Genomic DNA, 26,837 nt, shown 5'->3' on the forward strand with positions numbered 1-26,837 from the left:
TATATATATATATATATATATATATATATATATATATATACACTCCGTGTGTATTCAAATACATAAGCATATGGGGGCCATTTTCTCATTAATTAATTTATTTATTGACTTTACATCCCAATCTAAGGCACCCCCTTTCCTCCTGGTCCCCCCTCACACAACTCCTCCCCTATACCCCTCCCCTTCTCCTCTGAGGAAGAGCAGATCCCTTCTGGGTAACACCTCATTCTGGAACATGAAGTCACTATAGGACTAGGTATATCCTCTTTCACTAAGGCCAGACAAGGCAGCCTACTTAGGGGAATGGGATCCATAGACAGATAATGAATTCAGGAACAACCCCCCCTCCAGTTGTTGGGGGACCCACATAAAGACCAAGCTACACATCTGCTATATATATGTGATGGTCACAGGGCTAGGTCCAGCCCAAGCTTGCTTTTGGTTGGTGGTTCAGTATCTGGAAGCCCTGAAGGGTTTAGGTTGACTCTGTTGGTCTTCCTGTGGAGTTCCTATTCCCACTGGTCCCTCGTTCCTTCCCCAACTCTTCCATAAGACTCTCCAAGCTCTGTCTGATCTTTGGCTGTGGGTCTCTGCATCTGTCTTGGTCAGCTGCTGGGTGGTGTTATGCTAAGCTCCTGTCTGGGAGCATAACAGAGTATCATTAACAGTGTCAGGGATTGGTTCTTGCCCATTGGATGAGTCTCAAGTTGGGCCAGTCATTAGCTGGCCAGTCCCCCAGTCTCTGCTCCATCTTTGTCCCTGCACATTTTGTAGGCAGGCCTTATATTGGGTTGAAGGTTTTGTGAGTGGGCGGGTGTCATTATCCCCACACTGGGAGTCCTGCCTGGCTATGGGAGGTAGCCATTTAATGAGCCATATCCCTAACTGCTCGGAGTCTTAGCTAGAGTTACCTTCTGAAACTCCCTGAGCCTTCCCCTCCTAAGTCCCTCCACCCCCAGATCCCAGGTCTTATAGATGCTTCACCCCTACCTACTTTCAGATTTCTGTTCTCTCTCCCCTGCTCCTCCCATATCTGATCTCACCCCCTTCTCCTCCCCTCCCCTTCCCTTCTCCCACCCAGTTGCCTCCCTCCATCTACCTTTGATGTATATTTTATTTCTCCTTCTGGTCAGATTCAAGCATCCTCTCTTGGGCCCTCTTTGTTATTTGGCTTTGTGTCTGTGGATAGTAGTGTGTTTATTCTGTACTTTATGGCATATACCCACTTATAAGTGAGTACATACATGCATGTCCTTTTGTGTCTGGGTACCTCACTCAGGATGATATTTTCTAGTTCCATCTGGCAAATTTCATGATGTCGTTGTTTTTAATATTTGAATAGTATTCCATTGTGTAAATAAACCACTTTTTAAAAAATCCATTCCTGGCTGGGTGGTGGTGGCGCACACCTTTAATCCCAGTACTTGGGAGGCAGGTGGATTTCTGAGTTCAAGGCCAGCCTGGTCTACAAAGTGGGTTCCAGGACAGCCAGGGCTATACAGAGAAACCCTGTCTCGAAAAAACAAAACAAGAAAGAAAAGAAAAGAAAAGAAAAGAAAAGAAAAGAAAAGAAAAGAAAAGAAAAGAAAAGAAAAGAAAAGAAAAGAAAAGAAAAAATCCATTCTTTAGTTGAGAGACATCTTGGTTGTTTCCAGTTTCTGGCAATTACAAATAAAGCAGCTATGAACATAGTTGAGTACTCATGGAATGGTGGTCCTTGTGGAATGGTGGTCCTTGTGGGATGGTGTAGTATCTTTTGGGTATATGCTCAGGAGTGGTATAGCTGGGTTTTGAGGTAGAACTATCCCCAGTTTTTGTTTTTGTTTTTGTTTTTGTTTTTGTTTTTGTTTTTTAAGAAACCACCAAATTGAATTCCAGAGTGGTTATACAAATTTGCACTCCCACCAGTAACGGAGGAGTGTTCCCCTATCTCCATATCCAAGTCAGAATATGCTATCCCTTGAGTTTTTGATCTTAGCCATTCTGATGGGTATAAAGAGGAATCTCAGAATCATTTCGATTTCCATTTTATGGGGGCCATTCTAATTCAAACCACCACAAATTCTATGGCTGGTCAGGTAAACACTAAGGTACGTTCAAGTTTTTGCAGCATCAGGTTCTACCTTCCCTATTTACTTCAAATCTAACTTTCCATAAGGCTAAGCCATGTCTTGTTCTTTCCTTTTCCTGTGGGTATTTCCAGTCAGCTGTCTCTGAGCTGGGGGGCTCACCTCACTTCCCTGTCTGCTGAAGTTTTGCTGGTATGTGGAGGTCAGAGAACAGGCCTGCTCTTAGTTCTTGGTACCCCCTTTTATCCTAACCTGGCATCTAACTAACATTCAGCATCCATCCCTCTCCCTCCAATGCTCACTGGTTCTTGGACCACTTTGCCATCATAGGCATCACTACTGCTTTGTATAAGCATCTCTTTGTTATATTTTAAGCCTCTAGATGATGAGGAAACTTGCTTTTTTAATCTTTAAGAACATCTGGTACAGAATATTTTACAAAGTCATCCTCAGAAAGTGATTTTTTTTGAGTTCTATGAATACATGATGGCATATTTCCCACAATGCCTGAACAACATGTATGCACACACACACACACACACACACACACACACACTGACAGAAAGAGAGAGTTTCATCGTTCCCAATATCTACTTGTAGAAGAATTACCTTTAGTGTGGAAAATGCCCAATTAAAAGGAATTCTGGCATTCAGAGGTAATCCAATATAGTCCAATCACAAAATGTAAAATGCCACATCCACCTCTCTCATCTGTGGGTAAAATTAGGATATTTTATCTAATCATTGTACTGGAAAGGCACCAATATGTTCTAAACCATGATACTCTGCTGGCCACTGGAAAGGCAGCTGCCTTTCTATTTGGGATAAATCCTGTGGGATGTTGATGTATTCTCTTGAGAACTGTGTGATTAATGGTGCAGATTAAACCCATCTTAGATTTTTTTCCTTTACACACTCCTACTGTGAAGAAGACAAAAGGCTATGCCCACTTGATTGATTTAGTCATTACACATGTAACGTCCTCTGTGCCAGGCACTCTGCAAAGCACAAGATAGCCACAGCCCTGCCCTTCAGGGATTCACAATCAGGACAAAGAGACAGCAACGGGAAGTGTCTCTTCAAAGTCTCAGGCAAAACAGAGCCAGGAGGCTGTGACAATGACCCACATGAGTGAATTTGCCTATTAGACCCTGCCATCTGTCCCTGGGTGTCACACCTACTGCAACCCCTTTCCACTGACTGCCTTCAGTCCGAATGACCTTGGAGGCAGCCTGGAATGCTGAGCTGAGGAGGGTTGCTTTTCAGTTCCTCATCTGCACTTAACTGTTCTTCAAATAGAATTTGCACAAGCCTCTAATTTTCCCCTCTTCCCCAGCAGCCTAACGCAATGACTGACGACCAGCTCTTTACTCCCACCAATAATGGATTTCTCTTCAGCCCATATCTGGGATGCATTCGTGGTGCCCAGAACGTGTGAGGCTGTGCTGGGTGGCATGGAGCAAATTAACAGAGCCCGGGCAAAGCTGCAAAATCACCCCAACTTCCTGCTTACTGTCCCAGGCAGAAAACTGTCAAATCTCAACCTAGGAAGGCTCCTGTGTCCAACATCTCTCACCCTCCCTCGCAGAGCGGAACCACTGCTGTCAGACCCCCCCACCCCCCACTCGGTCCCTGCTTTTTGCAGACATAAGCTGAAACAGCACCAGTGACTCAGTTCCTCACGAAAGCTGCCTGAATTGATTTAGTCCGAGTTCAGATTTAGCACGTAATCATGTTCAATTTGCTTTACTGCACTGCCTAGAGATAAAAGGCACTGTGTGTGTGTGTGTGTGTGTGTGTGTGTGTGTGTGTGTTGAAGGGGGTGGGGGGAGCAGCTTCGGCTTGTGTCGGCCTCTGTGATGATGTCATTGGCATGAGAGAGAGAGAGAGAGCCGGGTCCTTCTTTACTCTGCTGTGCTGCCTCAGAGGCTGCTTGCAGCGGGGAGCAGGCTCCAGGTGCCTGAGTCTCCCTAGGCTCGGCTTGCTCTCTCGGCACCCCACCCCCCAGGAGCAGGGCAGTACAGGACAGTATCCATCCTGAGGAGTATCTTCACTCCCAACTCTGAGGCTTCCTAACTCTTCACTGAGAATTCTGAAGAGGGGAATGCCAGCCCCTAGCATGGACTGTGATGTTTCCACTCTGGTCGCCTGTGTGGTGGATGTGGAGGTCTTTACCAATCAGGAGGTTAAGGTAGGCAGCTGCAGTGTTCCTTTTTATTGTTGCGGTGCTGGGGGCTACTTGGTGGAGCTTTTTCTAGGATAGGGGAAATATGACTTGGGTTAACCATTGGCAGTTTTACTGTTTGTACCACGAAGGCAAGTGGAAGAGCATGGTGGTGCTAGCTGGAATAAGTTAGAAGAGACGAGCGTGCTGTGCTATGTTAGAATGTGATTGGATAGCGCACGGAGGTCTATTCTCATCTCCTGTATTAAGAGATCTGTGGTCACCTCTTTCTCGGGAGACATGTCTTCCTATTCTCTTTACAGTATCTCCATCAAGCTGGGTCATCTGTAGGTCCTGAGTACTAAGGAGGGTTGTCAATCATTGATGAATGAGAGAATATGCACGCAGTCACCAGGACGTTGAGGATGTCCTGACAATAGGACAATACCCATTCACGACATGCCACCTACACACTCCGGAATGTGGTCCTCAGACTGAACAAAAGCTGTTCTGCTGCAGTGTCAGTCTCTGGGGCGGAGAAATCTGAAGTCCGGAGAGTGAGCAGCGTTTAAAGTTGCTTTTGTCAGGTGCAAAAGCAGAGAGCCGGTTCCTCGCACCACTTTCCTTGTTCCGGAGGAAAGTTCATGCAGAAATCCATCTTTCAATCCTGAAACTCAGAGTCACACACACTAACTAGCCCTGGCTGCGCAGCAGTCCTGTCCGTTCTGGGCAACAGTTCTCTCATCACCATGATTCTCTTGGGGATTTTTTTTCCAATTTGGTTTTATATTATGAAAAAGATTCCATGCTTGTAAAAAAAAAATCTTTCCTTCTCAGGTTCTGAAAAAGGACTAGCCAAGCTTCTTATTTATAAACAGAAGGGTAAAGGGGATGTAGAGGGAGGGAGGGAGGGAGGGAGGGAGGGAGAGAGAGAGAGAGAGAGAGAGAGAGAGAGAGAGAGAGAGAGAGTAGCTTATTCTGAAACACGCATGAGGAAGAAGGGGAGAATTTGCTAAACAGTCAAGGACCACCAACCTTCTAAGCCTTACTTACTGAAGCCCTGATTTCTTTAATACTGCGAGTGCAGGTGATATGCTGGAGTCTCCCAGGTAGAGATTAATACGTCACTGAACCCACACATGATTGTATCACTCAAGGCTGCGGTTCCACACACTCTTTTGGAATGAATTTGGTCTTCTTTCTGGTTTGCTGTGCTTTAAGTCTGAAGCCCGCGTCTCGGTATTTACTCATTCTTATTCTGGTGTAAGTTCAACTTTGGACCACCTGTCATAGAATTTCAACAGAAATGTCTGGGGTTGCCTGTCCTTGTCTCCTGAAGGGAAGTGTATGTGAGAGACACAGTTCCTCCAGTTTTATCTGGTGTGAGCACTCTAAGAGGACAGAGGTCACAAAACCCCCTCCAGGTTAAGGTTAGAGCTAGCTTCAAACCCACTCTGAGTTACCAGCTAGAGCCACCCTCCAGCACTGCTGGATCATCACGGAGACTAAAACTCCAAGGACCCCTCTGTCCTTACCAGGCTTTGTTTGTTTGTTTTGTTTTGTTTTGGTCTTGACTATATCCTGTCCCAGAAATCTTGCAAGCTACTCTCAACTCTTTGAAGCTCATACATAAAGCAATAGTGGGCCGGGTGGTGGTGGCGCACGTCTTTAATCCCAGCACTTGGGAGGCAGAGGCAGGCGAATTTCTGAGTTCGAGGCCAGCCTGGTCTACAAAGTGAGTTTCAAGACAGCCAGGGCTATACAGAGAAACCCTGTCTCGAAAAAACAAAAAACAAACAAACAAAAAAAAAGCAATAGTGAAGAAAATATTTACTTATTAGAGACCTATAGTAAACCTGATACTATACCTATCTATATAAGAGGGATTTCAAATATACACACATACACTGCGTTTCTCTATGATGGGGAACTAAAATATAACCAGTCATTCAGTGTTTCCTAGAAGCAGAGATTGTCCTATGGACACCGAGTTCTTTTTTTTTTTAATATTTTCTATTAGGTATTTTCCTCATTTACATTTCCAATGCTATCCCAAAAGTCCCCCATACCCTCCCCCCCCCTCTACCCACCCACTCCCACATTTTGGTCCTGGAGTTCCCCTGTACTGGGGCATATTAAAGTTTGCAAGTCCAATGGGCCTCTCTTTCCAGTGATGACCGACTAGGCCATCTTTTGATACATATGCAGCTGAGACAAGAGCTCCAGGGTACTAGTTAGTTCATAATGTTGTTCCACCTATAGGGTTGCAGATCCCTTTAGCTCCTTGGGTACTTTCTCTAGGTCCTCCATTGGGGGCTCTGTGATCCATCCACTAGCTGACTGTGAGCATCCACTTCTGTGTTTTCTAGGCCCTGGCATAGTCACACAAGCGACAGCTATATCTGGGTCCTTTCAGCAAAATCTTGTTAGTGTATGCAGTGGTGTCAGCGTTTGGACACTGAGTTCTTAAGGGCTGGCTGAATTAGAACGGTTGGGTGGCTTCATGGAGGGGCTGGCAGGTATATAGCACCCTCTAGTCGAATGACTCGACTTGTTTACCATATTGTCTATGGTACCAGAGGGGAGATGGTCAGAATGGATGACCACAAAGCAGACAGAGCTTTCTTCAGAACTGTGGAGTTTAGAGACACAGATTGCACACTCTTGCCACCAATGTCTCTGAGCCTCATGGCTTTGTTTACTGTGGAGAAGCTCCTGATTTTACGTCTCAGTGTTCTCAACTGGAATATGGGGACAGGAATTTCCCTCCTACCCTCCATATTGGCTTATCCAAGAATTGTACAAAGGTGAAAAATAACTGGATACAGTAGTTAACTTGTACTCAGGGGCCATGAAATGTCAGATGCCTCTGTCATCATGACCATCGTTTCCAGCACTCTTTGAAGGAAAGGGACATGTGTTTATTAAACAAACAAACAAAACAAAATCCAGCTTCTGTGTAGTATACAGGGATAATTCAGAACAAAGAACGTGCTCCCCTCCCACTCCCAGGGAGACACACATAAACACACACACACCATCACCGTCAAGAAAACATGAGTTGCTATTTAAGACATGTGGTCATTTAATTGGTAGCAGGGGCATCCTCAGCAAATCAACATCTATATTATGTTTATTAAAAAAAGAGGAGAATTAAATAAAAATGAGACAGAAAAACTCTGTGGCATCATCACTATGACTTATTAGATACTGTCTTAGGAAGTGGAAATATAAAATTTCAGGCACCAAAATGTGCCCAAATTTAATATCCATGCTTAGGTGCTAACGATAGATAATAGTAGAGGTGGAAATTCCATTCTTCAAAGCCTCTAGTACTTGATGCTATTGGGAAAGATAGCTTAGCAGTTAGAGTACTGCTCTTAAAGTGTATCAGTTTCTAGCAACCACGTTGGATTGGATGTCGTCCACATCGCAACCTCCTGTAATGCCAACTCCAAGGAATCCCACTCCCTTCTGGACATTTGGACACCTATACTCATGTGCATGGGTGTACATGAACACACATACACATACACAGAGAGAGAGAGAGGGGGAGAGAGAGAGAGAGAGAGAGAGAGAGAGAGAGAGAGAGAGAGAGGGAGAGCCCAAAAATACCATAAATACAATCTAGAGCTATGATTCAGCATTAATAAAATGGCAGTCCTCTCTCCTGATACACACACACACACACACACACACACACACACACACACATACAATTACACATAAAATAAATAGTGGCTGGAGAGATGGTTCTGTTCAATCCCAATACCCACATAGCAGCTCACAAATGTACATAATTCTAGTCTGAGGGTACCCAGCATCCCTCTTTTGTCCACCTGGGTACCTAACACATGTGTAGCGCACAGACATACCTGCAGGCAACACTATCATGCACGTGAAGTAATAAAATAATTTTTGAAAATAATATAAATCTTAGAAACGTATTTGATGTTGGTGACAACAGAGGTCTGCATCTGGGTTGCCTGACGGTAGATTTTTTTCATGTTTTTGTAGCTCTCCCTTTCTCTATGGAATCTATAGGAAAACTGCCAGTGAAGGAGATGCAGCCACTGGGCATTCTTTGCAAGTATGATGGTCTATGTGGGAGAAGAATAGCCTGTGCACATACTCTCTCTTATGGTGACTGAGCAAGCCACTACAGCCTGGATTTTAGCTGGGTGCAAAGGAGACCATTCAGACTTCAATCCTCTGAAGTTTTTCAAAGCTGCCAGAGTGACATTAAAGGAGAAAACTGGGCGGTGATCGTCACTCATATTCATTCTCTTCATAGAAATCTCATCAGTGGTGGGCTTGGGAACTTAGCGATTTATTTAGTAGCACAAGAACATGAATAAAGATCTAGAAGGTTGAAGTAATAACTAGAGAGAAAGTGCTATGATAAATAGGTATGTGTGTACATGTGTGTTGATGGGATGTAAATTTCCTCAAATATTCTTCTCATATTTCTGAAAATGGTCATGCCGCATCAGGACCCAAAACTCATATTAAAAAGGTGAAAAGATAATAATTAAATTTGCTGTTCACTGTCTTTTGGGTTCTTAAGCTGGATTGAACATTGCTAACTCTGAAAGGCTTTAAAAAATATCGATGAGACCCAGGCCCTGTGCCCAGAAATTCATACACATTAAGTATGAATGGAACCTGAGAATAGACCATCATATTAAGCCAGTATCTTGTCTCTTCTAGTCATAAATTGGTACATCAAGGTCAGCCAATAGTTGCCTCTGCTGGAGTGCTTTGATCTACATCCCTCAAGCTAAGACTTAAACTATGCATTTTTTGATCTTCAAGCTGTCAGAGATGCCAAGGCTTGCCCCAAACTGTGTAGTCAGGTCAGCACATCTGGAGTTTATCTGCTTCCTCTGGGCAGAGACAGTAAACACTCCTCTAGAAACACTGCTAGAAGCTATGGGTAGGCAGCATTCTCAAAGCTTTTGGTGACTCCCAATAGTGTTCTGCTCTCCCAGGGAGGGGGAAGGGAAGGGATGCCCTCTCTTTAGGATAAGGGGTTTCTGATCCTTCCCTAGACATCCACCCATGCGTCTGTAGACATCTAGATGGAAGTCAGAAATATCATAGAGCTCCAATTTACTAACTAGAGCCAAAAAGAAACAGGGCAAGTGTCATAGGAAGTGTAGAAGTTTTGAAGGACTTTTAGGCCTAGAACATTCGCTTTGCCTGTTCATTTAAGAACCTGTGCATAAATTGTTAATTCTCAGCAGTAAGGGATGGGCAAAGCAGTCCCTGTCTTCAGAGAGTTCACATTCTCATGTGGGAGGCAGACAGTAAACTAGTATTGTGAAGAATGAACAGCAATGGGAAAAAAAATAGCTGCTATTGAATCCATAGACAATGGAAGCTTCTCTGGGGAGGTGGCACTGTGTTAACTGTCATTAAAAGCCGTGGCTCAGAAAGCCATGTATAGATCTTAGACACAATCATTCCAGGTAGAGGGGAAGGGAAGCTTTAAAAAAGCAGTTTCATCTGTTGCTTTTACCCAGCCCACATTTAACCTCTTGGCATTCTTCATCAGGGACACACAGCAGTGCATTTATGTGCCCATCTGAGTGTATGTCTGTGCATCACATGTGTGTGGGGAGCTCATGGAGGTCAGGGGAGGTGTCAGATCCCCTAGCACTTGAGTTATAAACAGTTCTGAGCCAGCATTTGGGTGCTGGGAATTGAAGCCAGGTCTTACCCACTGAGTCATTTCTCCAGCCCCTAGGATAATTCCTTAGATAGGACTAAAATCTAAAAGTAGCCAAGGCCTTTTCCTTCTTGCTCTATTTTTATTTTATGTAAACAAGTAATAATTATGGGTATGTATGTAATATTGTGACATGTGTTTTATATTGTGAGATGCTCAATTCAGGGTCCCTGCCATAGCCATACTGTTATATGTTAATGCTTTCTCCATGGGAAATATTCAGATTTGGTCTGCTAGATATTTCAAGACATACAATACTTTATGTTCAAGGGAGAACACACACACACACACACACATCTTCTCTAACTATAAGATGGGGCGTATTGACCATCTTCTCTCCATGTTCCCCATGAAACCTCAGGTAACTACTCTTCCACCAAGAGCTCCTGAGCCTTCATGAGATAACCATGAATGTGCAAGTTTGTTTGCGTGTGTGTCAGCTGTCTTCTGTAACACTGTGTTTAACAGAATGCCCTCTGAGAAAATCTGCATTGTCACCCACGATTACATCTTAAGGTCACACATGAGTCTCTTCTCTCCTTTTCTGGGTTTCTTCCCAACCCAAGTGACCTTGGGCATGTCTCTGCACCATCCTAGGTGATCCATAATCCTGCTCTCAAAGAAAGACCGTTTTGTTCAGTCTCGTTTTTTCCCTACACGAGTACAGGTGACTGACTCAAAGTCTGTGTCATGCTGTTGAGTGGGTTGTGGAAGAGACCAGCACTTTTCGGCCTCTTAGCACAATGCTATCTCTTCAGTGTTTGAACTACTGGGGATTTCAACTGACTTGCATTGTCTGGTGAGAGCAGAAGAATACTACAGAGTGACTCTAAGGACCACATGGGTGCAGGGCATCAGGAGCTGCCTTGAAGAGGAGCTGGTGGGGCTCAACTTCTGAAGCTTAGCAAGTGCTAGCCAAAAGCTAGTTTGGCTGTGACCACTATGGTTATACAAACCACTTCAGCTCTTTGACATCATCAAAACCTCTGTATCGACATGGTAACTCAGCCCAGTTTGTACTGTTTGCAACTTAATGGTGAAAAATGGAAAACTCTAGAAAGCTAGTCATAGGAACTCCTTAGTAGCCAAAATGTGGAACTAAGCAATGGTGGTATTATCAAATGGTGTTTTGATTACACATATCTTTGACCTATTTAAGTTTATGAGAACTAGAAGTGTGTGTGTGTGTGTGTGTGTGTGTGTGTGTGTGTGTGTGTGTGTGTGAAGGGTACCATGCATATAACAAATGGACTATGAATACTATGGTCTAGAATTGATACCATTTTTGGAATAACTTAAAATGTATGAATAAACTCAAAATTGTAGTACCAAGCTTTTCTTTTGCCCCAGAACAATGTGGCAGACAAGGGGACGATAGTTTTGTGTGGGTGACAGATGCTCCCTGAGAAGGATATCAGGTGGGTTTCTCAGCCACCTGTCACTTCAGAGACAGACAAAGCACACACTGTTGTAACTAATGACGTTGTTAGGCTGAAGCATCAACCACAAACTTGCTCATCCATTTCAAGATCTTTTTCCCTGTTGGAAATTGATACGCTGACTGTAGTTGATACTTATAATCCGAGTGCCAGATTTAACAACAGAACAAAACACAGTGCCTTCACGAAAAGTATTCTCTGAGAAAAGCAGATCTGAATGAGGAACTCGGGATGCCCTCGGCACCTCCAATGCTTCTATTTAAGAACAAATGCTGGTAAATCATAATAGTCTGCTTAGTGTTTTCTAATGAGCTTTGGAACTGATGTATCTGGAAGGCAATGACCCCTGAAGTGTACAGTCTGCTTAATGTGTTTAATGCAAAAGCTTAGTACATTTACTACCTACTGCTATTCTGTACTGAATATAAATATTTATTTGAAATATATTTTATATTTGGGCATCTGTTTGTGAATCTTGTTAAAAATTGTTTTTATTTATTCTTCTCTCATGCAATACATCCTAGCATAGCCTCTTCTTCCTCCACGTCTCCCAGTCCTCACTACCACCCACCACCACCCCCTTCCCTCAGATCCACTGCTTTCCTATTTCCCTTCATAAAAGAGCAGACCCCCCCATTGATATCAACTGAGCACTGTATAACAAGATTCAATAAGTCTAAGCACAAACAAACCCTCATATCAAGGCTGGATGGGGCAACCCAGCAGGAGGAAAAGGGACCCAAGAGCAGGCAAAAAGTCAGGGAGCACAGAATTCACAGCATTCCACCCATGTGTTTCCCCATGGACTTGGTGACAGATGAACCATGAAGAATTGTAGAACAGAGGTAATGGAGGCAGAGATGATGCTGTTTTATTTTTAGGTTCAGATTATTTAGAATGCAGCTTTTCCCTAGGAAACCTGCCCAGCAAAACAAACCCCCAACTCTCAAGGGAAAGACTTAGCTGGGATTTGGTTCATGACACAAAATAAGATCTCTTATTGTATTATTGTAGCCACATCCATAGTATGCTTAATAGAATCGATTTCTTCTATGACTTCACTATGCCTTTCTATACTAAAAACATCATCTCGGGCCATCTTTTTCTAGAGCAGGATGCATAAGCCATGAGCAAAGTTAAGAATAGCAACAATATATTGATCATTTACAATTTGTCAGGACTATGCAAAGTACTTTTTCATTCATTTGCTCATTCATCAAATATGTATTGAGTTTTATCGAGGGTCAAATATTCAAATTGGCTCTGGGTAGAGAGAGGAGCAGACCTGTTGGGCACCAAACAGTCCTCCTATGTGCTCCTCGGTGTTCCTTCCCTTTCCCAGAACAAATAGTGCCGTTTTTGACCTCTGAAGAAGCCTCCTTTACTGACATAGGTTGTTAGACCATTCTAGAATTAGACATTCTGGTCAGACTTCTCAGGTTGACTATGAGTGGTATTGATTGTAGACAAGGATACTTCCTGCTTTTATGACCTGGTTTTCTCACCTGAAAATGGATCAAAATAATCATGACTACATCAATTTTACTTCTAAATATTCCAGAACTGAAAACAATTTCTTATGAAAGAAATGAAATGGATGGACTCTGTTAGAGATGTAAAGGAGACACTTGTAGAGATTCCAGCAGGGGTGTTCTGATACCTTTACACTCTAGAAGACCTGCTCTCCTCTGTCATGGAAGGTTGTCCTCTTGGACGATGAACACAGCTTCAGTAGGGATGCACATGAAGGAGTAAAGAGACAAGGGGAACACACACCTAGCCAGCCAGATCTACCATGATGATGATTAATATGGTGATATTCCACAGCCATAGTGGATTTTTGTTAGGTTTTGAGTTTATTTCCAAGTCTCCCACCCCAACTCTCTCTCTCTCTCTCTCTCTCTCTCTCTCTCTCTCTCTCTCCATCCCTTCTTCTACCTCTCTCCCTGTCTTTGTTCATCATCTAACTTCTGTGCTGTAGTTGTGAACTACAGTTTTGCTCCAGTACAGCAGCACCCTCTCACCTCAGCAACACTGAGATCCCAGAAGCCACTGGCTCTGCAGTCTGGTCAAGGGCAGGTGACAGAGATGGACACTAACCTTCTTTTTATGCTTTTCTTCTTCTCTTGGTTGTAATTTTCCTGATCCTTCCAAGCCTGCATGAGTAAAGCCCACCCTAGAGCATGAGATAGCAGGAATGGGGGAGGGGAATCTGGATAGATAGGAAGAATCCCCATTCCCCAAGGACAAGTTCTGCTACTTTTTGGAGGGGAAGTCGCTAGATAGAACTGAAAATTAGTCAGGCATAGAACCCTTGCCCCAGTCAAGATGGAAACAAGGGCTTCAGTGTCTCCCATCGGACTCATAAGGAAAACTAAGTCCTTGTTGGGGCTTTCCATACCTGGAAGACCTTATACCAGCTGCCCTGCTGTTCTGACCTCCCCTTTACCTCTGTTCTTTTTGATGATATCCAACAATACTCTCCCTGTCTTGCAGCCTACTGAGTTAGCTCAGCATACATCCACATGGCTTGCTCCTCACTTTCTGGAGTGCCATTGATTCTTTTCTGCGGGGTAGGTAACAGTAGCTCAGGCTGGCCTGGAATTCACCATATGACTAAGAATGACTTTGAACTTCTAACCCTTCAGCTTCTACCTCCCAAGTACTGGGATTCCAGGCCTGTGTTATCATGCTCAGTTTATATGGTACCTGGGATGAAAGCTAGGCTTCCTGTATGCTGGCAAGCATTATACCGACAGTACCACATCCCCCACCTCTAAAGCCATCAAGTTTTTGATTGGCACATCTAAGCTAACACAATAACCCAGCGGGTGCTCTTCATTCTTCTCTCAGCTTTGTTTTCAGTGAAGTCACAAGGTGGCATTTTGTGTGTTTATGTGTTATTGTCTAACTTCCCCTACTGAAGTGCAGGTGTCATGGGGAGGACTATTCTTTTGATCCACTGCCAGGTCAGTTGTAAGAGTGTGAGTGTGTAGGTCATAGTGCAAAGATGCTGTCCCTTAGAAGAAATACAGTAGACTGCATTTCCCAGCACCAGAGTGAACTGACACCACTTCTTGGAAAGGACTGGGCAGAAACTCCAAGCCTAAGCTGCTTAAATGAGAGAGAACTTTACATGAAAATAACAGAGGTTTTTAAGGCAAGATGCTCATTAAGGAAGAGAGAGGTTGAGCTCAGAGCCCATTTATTCAAAAAATACCATTAAGCATCCCCTTCTGAGCAAGACTGTTAAAGGGAATTATAGACTGACCTCACTACAGTAATGCTACACTGTAATTACGCTGTAATTACAATACTTTCAATATTGACCTTCAGATCCCATTTCTACTTTAAAACTGTGGAGATAGCTGGAAATTAGATTAATTACCCAACCTGAGTTCAATTTCTCTTTTGCTTCGTAGGCATCATAGCCTAAAAATTCTGTCATCCGCCGCTCTACTCGAATGCTTTCTAATTTCTATCATAAAAATAGTTTCCAATCCTGGAATATTTAAAAATAAAATTTGAGCTAAAAGCCTTACCATCCAATGTCCGAATGAATAAGCAGTAAATCTGAATTATGGATGAGAAAGATAGTGGATGGTCTATTTTATATTCTCTCTTTGAAAGGAGGCACTCCATGGGTTGTGGTCAGCAAAATAGTGCACTAGATAACTAAGCATGTTATTAATGGCAGTTAACATTGTGCAGCCTCAGAAGATCTGAACTCTCTTTGAAAGCATGCTACTTCATAGCCACAATTTTATGTGGGTAGGAAGTATTGTTCTTACAATGTGATGTTTGTAAAGTAGAATCTCTCAATTGTATCACAAAGAGTCAAGTTGTTTGTTCATGTTTTAAGTGTGTGTGTGTGTGTGTGTGTGTGTGTGTGTGTGTGTATGTGTGTGTGTAGGCCAGAGGACAACCTTGAGTACTATCTTTAGAAACTGTGTTCACTTCCATTGAGAATATCACTCTATGCCCTAGAACTCACGAAGAAGGCGAGGGTGTCTGGTCAGCCAGCCAGAGACATCTTCCTGTCTCTGCCTCTCTAGCACTAGGATTACAAACATGTATACCATCTTGAGTTTATACATAGGCTCTGGAGATCCAACTCAGATCCTCAGGCCTTCAGAAGTGCCATCATGTCACTGGTTAAGTGTCTTTACTTCCAGTGTATCACACTTTGTATTTTGCTTTGTTGCAAAGGTATGGTAGAAAGCTGCTTGGTCTTTGGAGGCAGAGGGAGGTCGCTACTCTTATTTATGCATTTCTCTGTTATGTAAGAAGAGAATACAGATTTGGATGAAGGTTGTTGTGATGAGAATGATCGGACAGGTGGAGGGCATTATGATCAATCATGTGATAGGGCTTTAGGGAGCTGTCCACTTTCACAATTAAACCAGAACATGTGCTGTAGAGTAGGAGGTACTTAGCCATAGGAATATTAGTCAGAGGCATAGTTTCAACCTCCTAGGCTGGTAGAGGTATGAAACAGAAACACAGGAATGACAAAATGCCTTGGTTTGCTCTGCTTCCATTTTATGGAAGACCGGAGTGGTTGTTAGCTGGTATTCTGGAATGAGAGGAAACATTACTAAGGGGTCATTATGAAGTTACAGCTTTATAGAAGAAAGTACTCACCATATGAAGCAAAGAAAGGAGGAAGGGATGGTACACCAGGAAGAGCCTGCACCAGGGCATGAATGCCAGAAAGGGTGATTCTGGGAAGTAGATAACAGGCTGGATATGAGGTCATACCAAAACGGGACTCACATTAGGAAAGAGTTTGGAATGTACCCCCAACTTCAATAGATTTGAGATATGGAAGCATTTGGAGCAGATTAGGGATCTGTCACCTCACCAAACTAAAAGTTTTTGCTGGTTATTTTGTGACTTGTGGTCAACACTGCCAGGAGAAGTGGGCAGAGGGGAAATGGCTGCAGTGTCCTCCACACTGAGAGCCCGTGAGACTCAGCCCCTAAGTCCCAGGATCCTTGAAGCATGCTGATTGCCTTCTAGTTATTCCTCTGCCTTTCTAATAAGGGAAGATGTTAAAATTGGAAGGCATTCATCTGGATGATATAATTAGGTTCCCATTCAAAGGAGCTGGTCAGGAAGAAGTACATATTAATATGACCCGTAGAAGATCTTCATGGTTCTCAAGGGTCATGAATCTAAAACCAGGGCCCTGTGGACAAAGCAGAGAGACTCTGTGTATTATTTATACAACTATTCTGCCTTGATGCCCCTCACATTTCTAAAATCTTCAAATGAGAAATCCAGTGATGTTCACTGTTGGATCTAGAATATTCTAGCTATTCTGGAGTCAGAGCAATGCAGTTGATTTTTTTGTTACTGTCTCAATATGTACAAAGAACACAAAAATTTATATAAGGGCTTTTGATGCATATATACAACCTCTCTTACACACACAAATCCGTTTATTCATTATTTTGTTTGTTTTTGTTTTTGTTTTCTCAAGATAAAAGTTTTTCTATGTAGCCTTGGCTGTCCTGGAAACCTCTGTAGACAAGCCTGTCCTCTGACTCACAGAGATCCACCTGCTTCTCTGCCTTCTGAGAGCTGGGATTAGTGATTAAAAGTGTGCACCACTATCACCAGTCAGAAATCCAAATTATTACTACTAACATATTCTTATGGAATAACATACCCAAAGTTGACCACATACAAAGGAAAAGTTCAGTTTTTGTGTCATTTCTCTTAACTGTCACAGCATGCCCCAATCTTTCTGCAGCATAGTGGTCCATGCCGAACAGATGCAAGATAAAGTTTGGATGAGAGAAGCAGAACAGACTTCGAACATCACACGTACTACTTCATACCATATTCACCTGGATAGAGTGTGGCATTTGGACCTGCCTGTGTGCAAGAGACACTAAGAATATCACCTTGTTCTAGGTGGCCCCATGCCCAGGTGCAAAATCAGGATTATCTTATACACAGAGGAAGAGAAGGTGGATATTCAAAGACTTATGGTAATTTCTTCATGACTAACAGATGTGTCCTTCAAATAAAAGACTTAGCAAATCAAGTCATAGCTTTGTATCTGCTAAGTAAAAGAAGCTAAAGAGGCTTTAAAGCACACATCTTAGGACTTCAGTCTGGCTACTGCTTCTGGGAGGTGGCGAGGTCAGATTAGGTGCCTCCTTCTCTAGTCAACTTCCAGACCCTGGTGTTTGTTGTCTGTGATGGTTAAAATTGGCGTTGAACTTGACAGAATCAAGAATCACCTCGGAGACAGACCCCACATGGGGTTTGACTGTAATGGATTTTCTAGATTAGGAAAATTGAGAAGGGGTTAACCCATACTTACTGTGGGCGGCACCCTTCTATAGATCTGTAGTGAGTAAATGGGGGATGGCGGGTTGAACATCAGCTTCCATCTCTCTCTACTTCCTGACTGCAGATGTTGTATGACCAGTTGCTCAAACTTCCTGTTACCATGACCTCCCCACCACTACGGACTGTGGCACCAAATTAAACTTGCCCTTCCTTAAGTTGCTTTTGTCGGACATTTTGCAGAAGCAGCTAGAAAATTATCTAATAATACCTTGTCCTTCCTTGCCTAGTGGGCATTTCACACATACTGCTTTATGTGGCCACTCTCCAATTGAGTAGCTGTCTCTACTTTGTAGATGTTTTATTGACAGATCCCTGAGTATCATTTAGATCCTTTGTAGCTGTTGTGCAGGGTGTGTGTTGTCTAGACTAATATAAATCATCTGCAGCCCTTTCCCCACCCTCCTTTGTTACAACAGCCTCCCTGATGGATGGGGCTGTGCTGCTGAGTGACAACCTCAAAGGAGAACACTAAGTAGGCACAGTCATCAGGCTTATTTGAGCAAGTCTTAGGCATTCCACTGTGATGAAAGATGTAGACTGAGTGTTAGTGGGAAGCAGAGAGGAAATGAATTTTGGCTTTGTACCGGTGGTCTTACTCGTTAGTAGTTTGTCACTGTTAAGAAGTCATCTTTATCTCTGACTCACATTTACCATCTTCACAGTGTCTATAAGATCACATCATCCTCTAGGGTGTTGCAACTGGAGCACACATGTACTTAAGGCATGCAACATATGGCTGTTATTTTTCTAGCCCCTTTCTGTGCTGATGTAGACCCCTTACACTCTGTAGAGACTATGAACAATATGTGGTCTTTATGATAGTACCATGCCTTCTGACATCATTTTTCAGAACTTTGAAACAATGGGTTCACCTCATGTTTCTACTGTTGATCTAGTTTTTTTTTTTTTTTTAAACTTAGACTTCAAACAAACTTGGAGTCCCATGGGGCCTCTTCAATATCTAGCCTCTTCAGTTGGGTCCTGAGTTGAAGGTTAGGCCTTCAGAGTTAGAACGGAGACAACTAAGGGCCAGCTTTCCAACAGTAGCTATCTCCTCTTCAGATTGTAGCCTCCCTGTTGATTCCTCCAGAAACGGTACCCTCACTACCCATGATGCTTCGGATTTTTTTTCCTGAAGCTCTATAACTACAGTCCATTTATCTGAGCTGTGCTATGCTCTGAAAAAAGGCAGAGGAAGCATTTTCCCTTCTTGGCTAGAAAAACAGTTTTGTTCTTAGATGACAACTCTTTGGTCCTTACTCAATTGCCAGATATACTTGGGATGACGACTAGATGCGACTTTTCTCTAGATTATCAAGGTATCGATCAAATTCCAGGTCTACTTGACTTCTGTTTCAAATCATCATCCAGTTGTTGATCCTTATTCTCACCTCTTCCAGTGGGCCTGAATCACCACACTCCAATTGATAGCAATGTCTACGCTGTCCTTGGGAAAAGGCAGGCTTTGTGGTATGAAGGAGTTGTCCACATCAGCCAGTCAGTAGCAAAACTGGGCTGGAAAGCCAAGATTCCAGGCCCCAAATCTCCATCCTAACCCGTCATTCTTGCCTAATACTTGTCGTCATTGTGGGTCTTTTTATTTGTCTGTTTATTGGACAGCTGCTTCAAGCTTTCAGACGATTAATAGTGCAATTAATGTAATACACGAGAGTCTCTATTTCCATAAAGCCATAGGCTGACCACACCAGCTGCCAGGCTCTCAGAAATGACACTAAAAAAATTATCTAGAAATGAAGAAAAGCAACAAAAAACAGCAAAGCAAAACAACACTTGAACCCCAAATGTCAATATATGTTTTCCCATGTATTGGGATTCCTATGCATCTCTACTTCTTTTCTTCCCCTGTTTTCAACAAGAGCACTTATTTTTCAAATTCTTGATGATCTATTTTGTCTATTATCTGTTTCTTTTTACCAGATGGTAAGTTTTATAGAAACAGAAATCTGTGTATGACTGAATCCTCAGTTCAGCATGGAATAGGAATGCAGGAAATATGTACTGAATAGAAAGTTGAATGTCAATACAGAAGTGATTATATCATCATAAGAATGCAGGCATTTATGTTTATTATTTTCATCTTCTGCTATGGCTCTTTGCCTCTTCTTCCCCTATACTTAACCCTAACAAGTGTCTGTGAAGCTCCAGATCTTTGGGATTTTGATTACTGTAAGAATCTTGCTTGATCTGTAAGGCCCATCTATGTCTTCCTGGTGCTTCCCTTCCATCATGGACTCAACTCTAATACCACATTTACTGCGGTGTAGTACAGGAGTCTTCTAGCGCAAATAGTAAGGTCTTCAGACCTGGGGGTTCCTTTCCTCTTTCATTTTGTTCTCTGTCACTAAGCATTGTATCTGGAAAAGTATAAAACAAATAGTTAATAATGAATTATAAATACTGGGTTTTTTTAAAGCTAGGTGTGGTGGTACACACCTATGATCCTCACACATATGATGCTGATGCAGAAAAAAACATAAATTAAAAGCCAGTCTGGACTATAAAACAACACTTATTAGAAAAATATGGTTTCTGTAAATATTAGAACTATAAGAGTAGGCAGTAAGCAACAAAGTGATCCAAAAATAAAAGTTCTTGGCTCAGGTAACATTTTTGGAGTGTCTATCATATTCCAGACCTGTTCTAGACTCTTCTTGGGGGATCTTGGTCCCATTAATAAAATATTTTTTAAAACACAGATTCAAATGGAAGCTTAAGGATAATTTTATTAGAGTTTCAAAGATAACCCCTGGGACATGCAAGCTGTAAGTCTCAGAAGCATCTTAGAGGAGAAGAATGTAAGAGAAGGACGTGAACTATACTGCTTATCTGAAGAAGGCAAGGAGGTGAGACACATGATAGAGAAGCAGCCACATCATGTTGGTGGTGGTAGTGGTAGTGGGGCTTGATTTAGAAAAGCAGTAAGGAAGCCCTGGGTACCAGAAAAAAACATATTTGGGCTCCTGCCAACATTTGAAGACAAAGATTGAAGAGACAAGCAAAGGAAATAGTTATTTCTTTCTGCGTTAGGACACCATAGCTGCTCACAGGGACTAAGCTAGGGACAGGAATTCTGGGAAGGAAGAGTATAGTATCTCATTAAAGAAGGGTTGCTCTATTTACCTTTTCTAGCGTGCCTTCCTAATGGTGATCCCTTAGCCAGGTGACTGACCAAGACCAGCTAGAATATTAGGTCTCCATCCAGACAAGAAATTCTATTCTCTTGAGGAGAAGTCTCTTTTGAGGAGAAGGAGCCTTCTTTTAATAGTCCCTTGTTCTCTATTATAAACAGGTTTCATCAAATAAAGCAATAAAGATGTTTTCTATTAAGCATTGTCTAGTGGTAGAAAAAAATGATAAGCAAAGTAATGAAGTCCAATAATATGCTAGGAGTGATGTGTGTTAGGAAGAAAACAATAAAACACAGGGAAGGAAAGGGGGAGATGGCTCAGGTAGAAATCCTCCCAGTGGTGGTAGGCAGGCTGACTGAGAAATTGGCATGCTAGCAAAGACCGAAGCCCTCCAGAAACAGAGATCCTACCATGAGCAAGGCAGGGAGGCTCAAGAATTCAAAAATAGAGCTCTCTAGTGAGAAGGCTGGCACATCAGCCAGAGTACAAGAAGTGTGAGAGCAGCTCCGGGATAAAACGGGATAGCAGTGGGCTAAGCGAGCAGAGAGCTGACTTTCCAAATGCTATGTAAATGTCACCATCGCTCTCCTCCTTGTCATCTCCCAGTCCTTGCTCTGCCCTTTTCCTGATGCCTCACTTCCTTTAGAAGTGCCTGTGCTGGTGGTAGCATGGCAACTCGTGATGTGCGCATTTGTTCAGGTGAACTGTAGAAGGTCTGCTTCCTGGGGCTATAAGAACATTGAGGGTCTTATAGGTAACCATTGTTCTCGAATGTTTGGTCATGGCTGTGGTCACTGTGGACCTGGAGAAGGCTGGGAGGATGGGATTTGGATGGATGGATGGATGGATGGATGGATGGATGGATGGAATCATCTACTGACAACACTCATCATTTGTCTCCCTTGCTGAGGACACCCTTAAGGCCACACAGCCATTTCAGATGTCCCCTTCTGTTGACTCACTGTCATGTTCTCTTATACCAGCAGAAAGAAGGGAGAGAGAGAGTTGCATACATCAGCTCTGCTATGTACACATTTCCACAGCATACTACCTTTACTGCCTCTTGCAGTACCTGTTAATGGTTCCCTCCTAACTACCTCAACAGTGTAGACTGGGCTCACCAGGAGCTAGGCCAGCAACTAAAGTAGAGACCTTAACCAAAGAAGTCCAGCTGAGAACATGACAATGCCCCAGTTGTGGGACAGTCAGCTTCTTGATATGTTTCTTGTAGACCAAATTGGTCTAAGTTTAGTGTCTTAGCCTGGGAGTGTCTTAATGTCTGATCCTGGTCTTGGCCCCTCCTCATCAACTGTCTATAGAAAGATACTTCAAGCCCTGTGGTTAACAGAGAACTTCATTGATTCTGAAATAAATCAATAAGGCAGTTGCCTTGAGTTAGCAACTCACTAAAAGGTGCGAGTTTTCCTTTGAAGCTGTAACAGGGTAGACATTGACCCACATTAGAAATCTGATGAAGCTACATCAATTAAGCAAAACTCCTATTCATTGTCATCTTAGCCTGCACTCCCCAGAGAGTTGAGCCAAACATCAAAGCCAAGTGCACTTGCCATAGTAATGACTGAGAACCAAATAGTAGGGATGGGGGCTAAATAGCATGGGACACGGTGGAGCAGGGAAGAGGGGCTTACAAGTATGAGGCCAGGCTTGGAGAAGATCTTTACGATTATAATTGCTCACTGAATTCCATGGGAAGAATACAAAACTGTCCAGGGCACAGTGCAGAACATTATATTCAGGGCCTTTATCCTTTGGCTGTCAGATATCATAGGAGGTTCTTGCTCTCTGGAAGAGGCATTAGTGAGTAACAAGTGAGTTCTTAGAGCTCATTGGCAGAGGGTCCTGCCAGGGAAAGAGGCAGATATGGAAGAGAAGCCCCCAAGTTGCAAAGTGTATGAAGTTATTCAGAATATGCACAGGTATAGGTGGTCCAGCCATGGCTGCGCTGATGGGAGGGAGATAGAGTAAAGGACTGTGGAGTGATGCTGTGGAATTACCTAAAGCAGCCCCTGCCTATTCCAAGAAAAACATAAGCTTGCTTGTGCCCCTACCAATTGCATGCTTCTCTTCTGGAGCCCCCATTTCATGTCTATCTAGGAAGTTACGGTAATCATTCAGTGAGGCTTTGAACACCCCCTTCCTCAAAAGTCTGGAGAAAAGCTTCCTGAGAAAAACTTAAGTCCATCAGATGGTTTGATGATTAGTCTATCATTTCTCTCAAGAAAAATGTCCCTTCCAGTTTTAATTGTATATTCATTTTTGTTGTTGTTGCCTTTGGGGGTAAGCAGTTGAGACAGGGTCTCACATAGCAGATCTGGCTTTGAACTTCTGATGCTGGGATTACAGCCATGGTCCACCATGCCCTGATTCCTACATTTCCTCCATTCACTTCATCAGTACCATCCTGTTACTTCTTTTCTTACCTCTCATTATCTGTGCCTCATAGAGCTGACCAAAAAGCTAAGTTATCAGCATCCCACAGAGCTGCTAAGTCATCAGGAAATGAGTAGACGTTCTGGTCTCCCCGACTTAAAAGAAGCAAGGAGTAGGTACAGATTTCTTAAATAAGACCAGTGAACATTAAACACAATAGGTGGAAAACTGGACTTCCAAATGAAGACCTCAGGCCAGTGAGATGGCTCAGTGGACAAGAGGGCCTGCTCTCAAGCCTGGCCATCTGAGTTCAAAGCCATCTAAGGTCTATCTCTCGATCCCACATGGTGGAAGAAAGAACCAACACAAACAAGTTGTCCTTTGATCCCTACATACACATTGTGGTACACATGTGTACATACATGTGAACACACACACATACACACAAAATTAATAAATGAATGAAAGAAATCATTAATAATAACTCCTAATCATTAAAAGATACCACTCAAAAAAAATCAAGGCTTCACATGAGAAGACATTTACGTTTTATTGCCTGACAAGGACTATGCTCCTGGACTATACATAGAAATTGCAAAATCAGGTAAAAGAAAAATCTGATTAAAGACTGAGCAAAATACGTGAACAGACATTTCATAAATGAGTATATCTAAATGATAAAGTCTTCATGGATATAGTGATTAAACTCATACCGAGATACCACTACACCACAGTCAACAAAATGGCTGAAAGCAAAAAGACAGTCAGTGCCAAGCGTTGGCAAGATCTTATAACAACTGGAACTCTCGTACATTACCAACAGGGGGCAAATTATTACAACTGCTTTGGAAAGCCATTTGCGGTGTCTTCCAGAAAACAATCTGTGTCTACCCTGCGATTCACATTTATGAGACAGATGAGTCCATATGCCTACAGAAGACACAGACAAAAATGTTTATAGAAATTGACTGGTAACAGCCTAAAAGTGGATATGTTCAATACTGCTTCAAGGAGAACAGGTGGCTGTGTTTGTGTGTACTTATATAACAGAAGGGCATCCTCCCCTAGTATAATGTAGAATAAAATGAGGCAGGCTTTAAAACTACTTACAATGTTTGGTAATAGGCAAAGAACTATAGTGATAGACAGAATAGCAGCTACCCCAAGGACTTTGGTAGCTATTTCATGGCTGGCCAGATGGCATAGCGTTTTCCAGGGTACTGTAGGTGGGCGGTATTTATGCAGTGGCTGGTTGTTCTGTATTATAACCATACAGTTGTGCTGGTATGATTTGTCTGTATATCTTAGACCTTAATAATAATAAATTAATATGGGCCAAAGTTCAGGACAAAAAGTTGATGATTCATCTTGCTAGGAAGGGGGTCCAGGATGTCTTATAAAGCCAGAGAGGCAAGGACACTGTGAGAAGCTTAAACACAGACTCAGAAAACCAACACTTCAAGGTTTACCTTGACCAGTTACCCAACTAATTCTGGAAAGTAACCTATCCATATATTTAAGTAACCTTGGTTTCCTTTGCCTATGAAATGGCTGGTTGCTAAGGATACTCTGTGTACCTCAGAGGTCCCTTTCCTCTCAAGGCCTAGATGAAGACACATGCCTTGTGTTCTTTCTGCCCCGCCCAATGTCACAGGGCCCTTGGAAACAGAGAAGAGAACTCAGCAGTCTGCACAGCCTACTTAGAGGTCTGCCAGGGTTGTGTGTGCTATGCCAGCACTGCGGTAAAGTAAGAAAGTAGGTTTCTGCAGTCCTCAGCCTGCCTCCCCCACCATGGATCAGGAACTTGTTTCAGGTCCTTGCTCGCTCACCTCCTGTCCTGTCAGGTCAAGCCTGCTCCCAGCAGCACAGTGTGGTGGCTAACTAACACAGTAGATGTTAAAAAGGTCAGACCTGACACCATCACCAGCTTCTTCCCATAGGTACCCCTGAGCCCTGGCTGCAAAATAAAGCAGTTGCCAGCGCCTTTGTGAGAAGAAATGAGTTGCAATGTGCGAAGCCTGTGGTACCTCTCTCAAAGCTGGTGCTGACTCCATACGGCCATTGTTCTCCGTGTAGCTCATCCCACAGAGCCCACTGCAATGCCATCTGCTTCAGCAGAAACCATAGGAAGCGATTTAACAANAACCNCCNCCAAAAAAAAAAAAAAAAAAAAAAAAAAAAAAAGGTTGCTTAGTTGCATAAAGCAGCAAAGCCGGAAATAACCTTAGAAATGATCTTGTCAAACACGGTGGATCTCTTAAGGTCTGTGAGGGTATTGAGTAATACCGGCTGAAAAGCTAGCTTAGGCAGAAATGGCAGCGTAAGACTGAGAATTTGGGAGCATGTTCTGCAACGGCAGCAAAACAAGCCCACAGAACAGCAGAACCCGTGCAGCCCTGGTGACTTGGGCCGTTTGCAGAACCTCACCTGGGTGTCACAGTTAACGTGACTCAGCTTTGATGTCTCCTGGGACTCAGCGCCGTGGCTTGTTTTCTAATACAGTCATTTTGACCTTACCTGGCCAGCGTAGAACTCTGGGCTCTCCCCCACAAACACCTGGTTTCCCCACCACCTTGTCCATCCTAGAAAATTAGCCTGTCAATCAGTCAGCCACTCAAGTCACAGACACGGTGTCCCCACATCATTTCATCGAGCCGGTTCCACCTCTACCCTCCAATGTTCACCCGCTCCACCCAGCATCTTCCCTCAGACCCCACAGTGGTTTCTTTCACTTTTATTATTTACAAGATAATTTGTTTGTTCCTTTGTAGTTTCATACATGCACCTTATACCAGTTTTGTGCTCTCTACCTGTCTCCCATTTCCTCCCTGCCCCTACTAGCCCTTCCCCCGCCCTCCATTGATCTCATTCCCCTCTTTACCAGCTTTGGTTTTGTTTGGTGTCCCATGGACTTTTTCATCTGGACCATGTTTGTGACCCTGGGTTTGGATCCTGGAGACTCAAGCGCAAGTATCCAGCTGGATATCATGCCTCCCAGGCTCCCAGAATCTGTCAGTTACCAAGAGATCAGCACTATGTGGGAGGGCTTCTGTGAGCTGCCCCCAGCTCCCCGCCAGAGCAGACTGTTAAGAAGGCTCAGTGTCTGGGGACTCGGGGAGGACCAATCAAATGGAAGCTGAAGGTTCATGACTGTCATATCTGTATCCTGCTTGGAAGATGCTATCAGCAATCGCTCTTCCCCTTCTCTGGCTCTTACATTCTGCTGCCCTGTTTCCTCGAGGTTCCCTTGTACAGATGCAGGCATGGAGTCCCAGAGCCTATAAGACAGTCCCAGTCATCAAATCCTGGGAGTTTCTGTAGCCATGTGTGTTTCACCTGTTCTTGTTGAAATACACCTCAGGGACCGCAATCTGTTTCTAGTCCCCAGGTGACAATGGAAACTGGATCAGAGACTCATTCTTTTCTTCTTCTTTCTTCTTCTTCTTCTTCTTCTTCTTCTTCTTCTTCTTCTTCTTCTTCTTCTTCTTCTTCTTCTTCTTCTTCTTCTTCTTCTTCTCCTTCTCCTTC

At 43.2% G+C, this 26,837-nt stretch overlaps 1 protein-coding gene across 4 annotated transcripts in view; it reads left to right on the forward strand.

The window, feature by feature from the left end:
* Rcan2 (regulator of calcineurin 2) overlaps nt 1-26,837 on the forward strand; it is a 221,971-nt gene that overhangs the window by 135,782 nt on the left and 59,352 nt on the right. The window contains exon 1 of one of the 4 annotated variants that reach the window (XM_021186131.2): nt 3,975-4,260. The exons of the other annotated variants lie outside the window; for them this stretch is intronic. Coding sequence (XP_021041790.1) covers nt 4,174-4,260 — 87 coding nt within the window. The 5' untranslated portion in view covers nt 3,975-4,173. Of the gene's footprint in view, nt 1-3,974; nt 4,261-26,837 lie in introns of those variants that run through there. 4 annotated transcript variants of the gene reach the window in all.

This window comes from Mus caroli, chromosome 17 (genome assembly GCF_900094665.2).
Source record: "Mus caroli chromosome 17, CAROLI_EIJ_v1.1, whole genome shotgun sequence".
Taxonomy (NCBI): Eukaryota; Metazoa; Chordata; class Mammalia; order Rodentia; family Muridae; genus Mus; species Mus caroli.